Genomic DNA, 10,824 nt, shown 5'->3' on the forward strand with positions numbered 1-10,824 from the left:
TCTACAGGCTGGTAGTTAATGAGTTCGGATCCCAGTCGAGGCATGGAATTTTTAATCCAGATACCGACTCCAAACCCTGAGTGGGTGCTCCGCAAGGCTCAATGGGTAGGTGTAAACCACTTGCACCGACCAGTGATCCATAACTGGTTCAACAAAGGCCATGGTTTGTGCTATCCTGCCTGTGGGAAGCGCAAATAAAAGATCCCTTGCTGCTAATCGGAAAGAGTAGCCCATGAAGTGGCGACAGCGGGTTTGCTCTCAAAATCTGTGTGGTCTTTAACCATATGTCTGACGCCATATAACCGTAAATAAAATGTGTTGAGTGCGTCGTTAAATAAAACATTTCTTTCTTTCTTTCTTAGCGTCATCGGGCATGATCGTAAATACTTGAAAATGACCGCGTTGAGCGAGTATCAACTACCTTTTTTTTATTTATTTTTTTAGGTTATTGACTGTTCATGACACATGCATTGCAGGGTTGTGACAGCTTATACATCGTTAAACCGTGGCTAGAGTGTAATGCGGGTGTTTTATTTTCATTAAAATGTTTAACATACACTCCTACAAGTCAATTGAATTGTTATGGTCAGCCTGATGATGAGATATTTGTAGATATACATACATACATACATACATACATACATACATACATATATATATATATATATATAATTATATACTCTGTCAAAAAAAGAAACGCACAGACGAAATATTCATGGAATTATCTCTTTAATACAAAGTGGCATAATTTCGTTATTTATGATCGTATCACAGTCAAATCTGACATGAGTATGCGACAATGTTCTTGCTATGGACGGCAGTGGAGGCGTTTTTCGTCACCAAAACAGCGTCGCACGAGGGCGCTGAAATCAGTACCTTGTGTGGCCTCCAACAGCAACAATCACTGCGCGACATCTCCTTGGCATAGACTGAATGAGTCTCTGAATCCGGGCACGTGAAATCCTAGCCCTTTCATCCTGCAGTGCATGCGACAGTTGCGGAAGCGTCCGAGGCTCCGGGTCACGCTGGCGTACACGTCTGTCGAGTTCGTCCCATAGATGTTCAATGGGGTTGAGATCTGGCGATCTTGATGGTCATGGCAGCACATTAATGTTCTCATTCTGTAGGCAATTCATTGTTACACGTGCCGTACACGGCCTGGCATTGTCCTGCTGAAAGAGTTCTCTCTGTCGATCCAAAATGGGAAGCATGTGACGGCGAAGAATTTCATCCCGGTAGCGTACAGCTGTCAGGTTGCCTTGTACGAACACAAGTTAATTTCTGCCAGTGTATAAGATGGCTCCCCACATCATGCCACTCCCTTAACCGAATCTGTCAACTTGGGCAACGCAGTTGTTGGCAAAACGTTCATTGCGGTGTCTGTAAACACGTTGTCGTCCATCACGTCGCTGTAGAAGGAAACGTGACTCGTCGCTGAACCACACTCGCTGCCAGTTTCCCAAGTTCCACCCCTGTACACTCGTGCACAGCGAACACGAAAATGTCGATGTTGACGTCACGGGACGGGGCCAACATACGGTCTCCTAGCCCGTAAACCAGCTTCTTAAAGCCGTAACTCGTCTACGTCGCAATGAAAATGAGGCATCATTGCGTGCATTGCAGCTTTAAATACCCATCACTACCCCAATCTTTTCCCCGAGTTTCACGTGTATTCGCCAAACTCTAACAATGTCACGCCGATGTCCTGCAATTGTCGCACAACGTGCCACAACGTGCGTTAAATTTGTTTTAGGGTGCATTTGGGCATGCTGTCCCATTGCAGGAACATTAACAAATATTGTCGTTCAGCAACATTGTACAAAAAAAAACGATATTTTGTAAAATCAAACACTTTTCTTCTTTCCCTATCACCTATGCGTTTCTTTTTTAACAGAGTATATATATATATATATATATATATATATATATATATATATATATATATATATATATATATACAAACAAATAACAAACTAATAATTAAAATTTACTTACAATCTAGAGATTCAAACAAATTTGCCGTGGACACTATTTTTCCACGGCAAATTATTTGCTGTAGAAATTTCCTTAATTGCAGGGGTTGACTTGGGTGTTATAACTGCATAATAGTATAACGAAACTATAACATGAAAAACTCATACAACAAATGCATAATTATTTGAGTAATTAAGTATATGTGAGAATATGATTTTACAATCTGACAAACACCATGGATGAAAGTTAACCAAAAAAAAAATAATAATAATAAAAAAAAGGAGGAGGAAAAAAGAGATAAAGGCATTACGAAGGAGGTTTGTGTAATTGACTATGACTTGCGGATCTATACTCAGTCACAATGATCACCAAGAACCATAATCACAAGCCTCAGATGCACCGACTCTTAAATGTTTCGACCGATCGCGCATCAATGGAGGCCCGACAACGTTGTCTCATGGACTCAGTAAACTAGCTGATCGCGACCGAATGTTTAGAGGTTAAATATTTCTATCAAAGTCATTCCATATGTGTTCTATGGGACTGATATCTGATGACAATACTGGCAGAAAGTCGGTGCACATTCGGGAAACGCGTGGATGTGCAAGATCGAGTTAAAATGTTATATATACGGATGTTGTGAAAGATATGGAAGAACAACCGTCATGCTCGGATTTTATGCTCTCGTTCGATTTCGGTTTGGGACAGCCATCTGTTACTGATGAGTATTACTAGTGGGTGGTTGAAACCGAACGTTGTAGTTCAGGGTCCCGTTCCACGTAGCGATCTTAGCACTAAGATCACCTTAGTACATAAAGTAGCTATGTACTTACGGTGATCTTAGGGCTAAGATCGCTTTGTGGAACGGGGCCCAGCTATACCGAACCTGCGTAACCGACGTAACTCGTTACTACCGCTAACTCACTGTTCTGGACAGACAGTCCAAAATGGCTGAGATGTGTACCTAGGACAATGTGCGTGAATCTTAAATGAATATAACCACGGAAGTCAGTCGAAATGACACAACACCGCAGAGGCCCGAGGTACCATTCGGGTAGCTCGGTGGGCCCATTTTCGTTCCAGCCAGTGCACCACGACTGGTATATCAAAGGTCGTGGTATGTGATACCCTGTCTGTGAGATCGTGCATATAAAAGATCCCTTGCTACTAATGCAAAAAATTGCAGCGGGTTTCCTCTCAAAGACTATATGTCAAAATTAACAAATGTTTGACATCCAATAGCCGATGATTAAAAAATCAATGTGTTCTTGTGGTGTCGTTAAACAAAATAAACTTTTAACTATTCGGGTAGCAAAGAGCCCATGGGGGTTTGTTCTCTCACACCAATGACCAAAGATCACAATGGCCGCGTGATAAATAACTGACATACGTAATTTAAAGTGTCCGAAGATATAGTTGAACATTCCTCTCCTTTCTATCCATTTCCTTCTCCATGCAAATAATATTAAAAGGTGCAATTTTAGAAGAGAGAGAAAAAAGCCAGTGTGATTGTCAACATAGTTTTACAATCATTATCCATTCAGAACTCAGACTATGTCACGGGTCGGTATCCCAAAAGAAACAAGACGACAACTCAGGAATCATTCATACACATTTATTTACATAACACTTCCCTCCCAACCAATACATATTGCACTATCACGCATGTAACATATATCACATGTAAATTAAACTATGAATCAATATTAAACAGAGTAAAAATCTTTTAACCACAAAATAATACTAAAATGTCTGTCTTCCACTATTCATCACATTTCACAATTCATCATCATAAGTCACCCTCATCGTCATCCTTATCATGATCATTCACTGATCATCTTCACCATTCCCCATTATCATTATTATCATTCACTAGAATCATCACACCTCATAATGATCATTCACTGATCACCGTTGTCGTTTACTATTAATACCCCTGTCGTTCACCAGAATCACTAACCCCCTCGTCACGGTCATTCACTGATCATCTCAGTTCACCATAATCATTGGTACCCTCATCACGATCCTTCACTGATCATCTCCTCCATTCACCAGTATTACCACCATCATTCACCCGAATCATCAACACTCTTTGTCAGGATCATTCACAGATCACCTTCGTCGTTCGCCAAAATCATTGACACCGTCGTCACGATCATTCACTGATCATCTTCTCTGTTCACCATTATCACCACCGCCATTCACCAGACTCACTCTTCGCCAACTCCCAGAATACATCATCTACGTTCGTCATCACCAGGACCCAATACACAAATACACTGAAATACAATATACCCTAATCAAAACCATGTAATATTTATATTACCATATCAGATGTTAGACAATTTTCTCTTAATATAATGTCCGCACTTCACAAGTGTCTTAAATATTACATAAATCAGATTTACTTAAGACTTTTGTTTTGCAATGACGTTACATACAACTACTAACACATATACACAATAGTATACCACAGTTATACAACAAACAAACAAAATCTACTTACGGTTGTCATCAACCCAGAGTTATACAGAATAAAATATTTCACAATATCTTAACACACAGTTTCTCTCTCAAGAACGTTATGTGACTGCCCACAACTCATTACATCTCCCAACTATATCCCCACTATGCATGCTTCACTCACAAACAAAAGTGTTCACCAATGTAAGCCCAAGCCCAAGTTCTTTACAAACACCTCTGCTAGTGATTACAGTATAAAAATATAGTTTGCCGTAGCAAGCTATGACACACAGTTCAACAATATATTCTCAATTACCCAAGTATTTACAATAAATGTTCTAAAATATAATATGGTTCTTATTTTAGTACCCTTGACTTGTGACACACCCCCCTACTTAAAATTTTACTTCACCGAATAAAATTATAACAAATAAACAATCACAAGTCACAGTACGTCAAAGTTACTCTCACGTTTCTACATCTCTCCCACCCGACAGCTCTACTATTCCACATCCTCATTATCACCACATCTACTTAAAAGATCTGCACACAGGTTGTCTTTGCCTTGTATACTCTTACATACAAACCTGTAGGGTTGCAGAGCCAACGCCCACCTAGTTACTCTTGCGTTTTCGAACTTTGATTTCTGAAGCCATGTCAATGCTCGATGGTCCGTTTCTAAAGTAAAATCGGTACCATACACATACTGAGCAAACTTACCTATTGCCCACACAATCGCTAAGCACTCTATCTCAATGGTTGCATATCTCTTTTCTCTCTCCTTCAACTTGCGACTGATGTATAATACTGGAAATAACTCACCTTCACTCTCCTGCATCAATACCGCACCCAACCCTTTACCTGACGCATCAGTTCGCATTGTGAAGTGTTCTCCCAACTTTGGTAACTTTAAGATTGGTGCTTTCGACATTTTGTCCTTCAATTCCTGAAAGGCCGAAATCGTTTCCTCTGTCCAACATAATACCTTGTCCTGACTATCCTTTGTCATATTGGTCAAAGGTACTGCTATCTCTGAAAAACGTGGAATTTTTTTTCGATAATAACCGATTAAACCCAAGAATGATCTTAACTCCTTTTTGTTTTGCGGTCTTGATATTCCCATGATTTTCCTAACTTTCTTTTCCTCTGGTCCTATTTCTCCATTTCCAACTACGTGTCCCAAGAATTGTAAAGTCGTATGTCCAACGAAGCATTTGCTAGGTTTTGCTGTTAGATTAGCATCTTTTAACCTTTTAAACACTTCTTCTACAACCTCCAGGTGATCTTTCCAGGTCTCATTGTATATCAAAATGTCATCAATATAATTTAGTACATTTTCCATACCTTGCAATAAAGTTCTCATCATGCGTGAAAATACTGCTGGTGCGCTCACTATTCCAAATGGCATTACTTTCCATCTATACAGACCATGTGGTGTAATGAATGCAGTTGCATCCCGGGATTCCTCTTCCACTGGGAGTTGCCAATATCCTTTGCAGAGATCTAATTTCGTAAAGAATTTTGCTGTTGAAATTTTGCTCATTAATTCATCAATGTTTGGAATTGGTTCAGCATCGTATGCGACTATTTGATTTAAACGTCTATAATCGGTGCAAAATCTGTAAGATCCATCGGTTTTCTTCACTAACACAATTGGACTTGCATAAGATGATTTCGTTTTCTCTATCACATCCAACTCTAACATCTGTTCTATCTCATCTTTTACCACGTTTGTTAAACTATATGGTATAGGGTATGGCCTTACTCGCACTGGTTCTGCCGAGGTTAACTCTAGTTTAAATGTTTCCAGTGTTGTTCTTCCTGGTATATCGGTTAACACATCACCAAATTTCTCTAATACCTTCTCTATTGACTTTCTTTGTTCTACATTTAATTCATTTGACAGTTCACATCTTTCCCAAGTCTCTGTTCTACTCAAGGATGGTAACACCACATTTAACCGTTTATCTACCTTTTCTACCTCCTCTGGCTCAATCATTTCCTCGTCAACTACAGCAACACAAACTATTTCTACATTCTCTTTTTTTTCATCAACCCTTCTATCCAAATATTTCTTTAACATGTTTACATGAAAGGTTTTGATTTTTCCGTTATCCATTTTGATTCGATAATCTAACTTTCCCAACTTCTCAACTACTCTGTATGGTCCCTGCCACATCATTTCAAGTTTATTTTTACACTTTGGTAATAGTAACAACACTTGATCTCCTACCTTTAACTGACGATCTTTCGCTTTTGCATTGAAATGTCTTCTATATCTTGTCGATGATTTCTCCAATTCATGGTGAGCAAGCATACAGGTTTCCTCCAATCTTGTCCGTAAATCTATTACGTACTGATATGTTGTCTTGATTTCTGGATCGGTTGTTGCATCGGTCCATAATTCTTTTAGAATTTGCATGGGGCCTCTTACTATCCTACCATATAGCAACTCAAAAGGGGAAAACCCTAAGCTATCTTGTGGTACCTCTCTATATGCAAATAACAGTGGCGCAATATATCTGTCCCAATCGTTTGGTCTCTCGATACACATTTTCTTTAACATAGATTTCAACGTTGCATTGAACCTTTCAACTAATCCGTTGCACATGGGATGGTAAGGGGTTGTGGTCAACTGTTTCAAAGATAATAACCTTCCTACCTCCTTCATCATATCCGAGGTGAATTGTGTTCCTCTATCCGTCAGAATTTCCTTTGGTACTCCAACCCTACTAAACACTCCTACCAAGGCTTCTGCAACTGTTCTTGTATCGATGTTTTTCAACGGGACTGCCTCCGGATACCGTGTTGCATAATCCACAATAACTAATATGTACCTGTTCTTTTGGTTAGTCATTGGATCAATCGGACCAACTAAATCCACAGCTATTCTCTGAAATGGAATGTCAATTAATGGCATCTTACCTAATAATGCGTTTCCTATTCTACCTTTTGGAATGGTTCTTTGACATATGTCACACGACTGGCAGAATCGTCGTACATCTCCTTGCAACCCTGGCCAATAAAAGTGCTGCTGAACCCTGTCAATAGTTTTCTTTGTAGCCATGTGTCCTGCCATTATTGTTTCATGGCCGATCTTCATCACGCCTTGTCTCAACTTAGTAGGCACTACCACCTGTTCAAATACTTTACCATGTTCAACATTTGGCGATTGTGCTTTCCTTTTCAACAATCCTTTCTCTATCACAAATTTAGAAAAGTTTTGACCTCTCATGGTTTCCTCACCCTGTTTTGCCAAATTAAACAATTTATCTAAACTTCCATCCTTACGTTGTTCTAGCTTTATCTGGTCAGCATTCATCTCCTTTATTTGTACTGTTGGTGTTATCAGTGATTGCATTTTACAACTTGCCTTTCTCATCTGTGCTCTGGTTTCCATTATTCCAATGGTCTGTGCTATATCTTTCTTCGTTACACCTTCTGCTCCTGTTATATTTCCAATTACAATGTCGTAAATAGGATTATCCAATACCATAGCTCTGACTTTTCCAGTAAAATACGGTGTCTTGATATATGTTTCACACCAAGGTGCTTCCTTAACTTCCCCATCCAGTGTAACGTAACTTCCCATTTCACCTGTCATGTCATTTTCGGGTACTAATGCTCTTCTTATTACCACTGTTGAACAACCCGTATCCCTAATGATAGTTGTCTCCTTTCCTAAGCATGTTCCAACAAAGACATTCATATTGCTATCTCTATCCAAAATTTTCTCTTTCTTTAGTGAAACCATACAACCAATGACTTCCTTAACACTTGTCTGTTCTGGTCGTTTCCTACTCGGACATATTCTAGCTATATGACCAGTTTTATTGCAAATGAAACATTTTGGTGGCCATGGTCGAGAATCTAAGTTTCTATCGATACTACTTCTGTCATTTCTATACTGATCAGTTAACCATCTTCCTTTCTCAAATCCTGACTGTCCTCCTCTAACTCTACTATCTCCTAAATACTCACATCTACTTCTTCCCGCTTCTTTCTTACCATGATTCGTTTCTTTTCTTGCTTCCACAAACGTCTCTGCTAATTTCGCCATTTTAGAAGCATCTTCTGGAGTCCTTTCTTTTAGGTACAATGTTAATTCAGTCCCAGCTGAATTCAAAAGTTGTTCACGTATTATTAAATCAAACAATCCATCATAACTTTGCGTAATCTCACTCAGTTTGATCCATCGATTCATATACCCAGTTAATCTGTTCAAAAATTGTGTGTACGTCTCTCCTGGTTCAATCTTAGCAGTTCTAAACTTCTGTCTAAACCCGTCTTGAGTAAGATCATATCTATACAGCAACGCAGTTTTTAATTTGTCATAATCCATTGCATCGTCATTACTCAATCTCACATACACATCTCTAGCTCTACCTGTTAATAAAGTACCCAAGTGAATAGCCCATTCCTCTGTTGGTGACTTCTGCACTGTCAACATCCTTTCAAAACTGGTTAAATATGCATCCATATCATCTTTCCCATCTTGAAATATATGCATTTTAAGTTTAGCTTTGTGGACACCCGAATTATCACTTGACTTAGATAAACTACCACTATCTCTCTTACTTTTCTCAAACTCCAACTCCAGCTGGAATGCTCGTTCACGTTCCTTCTCTTGTCTTTCATATTCCCTTACCTCTTTAGCCACCTCTCTCTCACGTTCCTTTTCCCTAGCATGTGCATCAGCTAACTCCTTAGCACCCTCTCTTTCTCTTGCTCGTTCTTCTCTATCTAGTCTCGTTTGTTCTCTCCATTCTTCCATCTGCTCCTTAACGAATTTCTGCAGCTCCAACTTCTCCAATCCTAGACTCTTACCTATATCCACAAATTTTTCAAACTCCATCTTAATATCTAAAAATACCAACCACAACAAACACAAATATACTATTACCTTCATTCGATTTGATCCAAACTAACGTGAACCTTACTTCCACAGTTTTATGCTTACCTTGTATCCGCAATGAAGTCATAAACACTGTACGTGCTCCGTAACTCACTAACTAACAATAGCTATCTGTAATACCTACCTTTCTTATCTATCCCCCCACAATGTACCTCTAGCACAAGTATACACAATGACGAAACTAAACGCAGATCTCTTAGCTTGTGGTATTATACACTAGCCCTTTTTATGTTCTAACAGTTATAATAACTAGTAGCCTACTACTAAGGCCAAACACTCTAATACAACGCCCTTGCTTCCTTTAGGTACCAACAATGTGACTTAATAAATAACAATACACTTGTTAGAAAATTATGTTGCCCTGCATCTCCACCATTTGTCACGGGTCGGTATCCCAAAAGAAACAAGACGACAACTCAGGAATCATTCATACACATTTATTTACATAACACTTCCCTCCCAACCAATACATATTGCACTATCACGCATGTACACATATCACATGTAAATTAAACTATGAATCAATATTAAATAGAGTAAAAATCTTTTAACCACAAAATAATACTAAAATGTCTGTCTTCCACTATTCATCACATTTCACAATTCATCATCATAAGTCACCCTCATCGTCATCCTTGTCATGATCATTCACTGATCATCTTCACCATTCCCCATTATCATTATTATCATTCACTAGAATCATCACACCTCATAATGATCATTCACTGATCACCGTTGTCGTTTACTATTAATACCCCTGTCGTTCACCAGAATCACTAACCCCCTCGTCACGGTCATTCACTGATCATCTCCGTTCACCAGAATCATTGGTACCCTCATCACGATCCTTCACTGATCATCTCCTCCATTCACCAGTATTACCACCATCATTCACCCGAATCATCAACACTCTTTGTCAGGATCATTCACAGATCACCTTCGTCGTTCGCCAAAATCATTGACACCGTCGTCACGATCATTCACTGATCATCTTCTCTGTTCACCATTATCACCACCGCCATTCACCAGACTCACTCTTCGCCAACTCCCAGAATACATCATCTACGTTCGTCATCACCAGGACCCAATACACAAATACACTGAAATACAATATACCCTAATCAAAACCATGTAATATTTATATTACCATATCAGATGTTAGACAATTTTCTCTTAATATAATGTCCGCACTTCACAAGTGTCTTAAATATTACATAAATCAGATTTACTTAAGACTTTTGTTTTGCAATGACGTTACATACAACTACTAACACATATACACAATAGTATACCACAGTTATACAACAAACAAACAAAATCTACTTACGGTTGTCATCAACCCAGAGTTATACAGAATAAAATATTTCACAATATCTTAACACACAGTTTCTCTCTCAAGAACGTTATGTGACTGCCCACAACTCATTACATCTCCCAACTATATCCCCACTATGCATGCTTCACTCACAAAC

General features: G+C 38.9%; 1 protein-coding gene across 1 annotated transcript; it reads right to left on the bottom strand.

Moving 5' to 3' along the window:
* Positions 1–5,844: 5,844 nt before the first annotated feature.
* LOC121379610 lies at positions 5,845–9,292 on the bottom strand. The gene is made up of 2 exons (XM_041508257.1): positions 7,100–9,292; positions 5,845–5,940 (listed from the first exon to the last, which is right to left on the bottom strand). Exons 1-2 carry the CDS (start codon positions 9,290–9,292, stop codon positions 5,845–5,847), a joined length of 2,289 nt encoding a protein of 762 aa, XP_041364191.1.
* Positions 9,293–10,824: the final 1,532 nt, after the last annotated feature.

This window comes from Gigantopelta aegis, chromosome 8, assembly GCF_016097555.1.
Source record: "Gigantopelta aegis isolate Gae_Host chromosome 8, Gae_host_genome, whole genome shotgun sequence".
Classification (NCBI taxonomy): Eukaryota; Metazoa; Mollusca; class Gastropoda; order Neomphalida; family Peltospiridae; genus Gigantopelta; species Gigantopelta aegis.

What these genes read in the sequence shown, in the direction of transcription:
- LOC121379610 (XM_041508257.1), bottom strand. Translation starts at nt 9,292, where the DNA reads ATGGAGTTTGAAAAATTTGTGGATATAGGTAAGAGTCTAGGATTGGAG. An exon ending in CCTCGGATATGATGAAGGAG is followed by an intron (nt 5,941 to 7,099) that starts GTAGGAAGGTTA and finishes TTACGAAATTAG; the next exon opens with ATCTCTGCAAAGGATATTGG.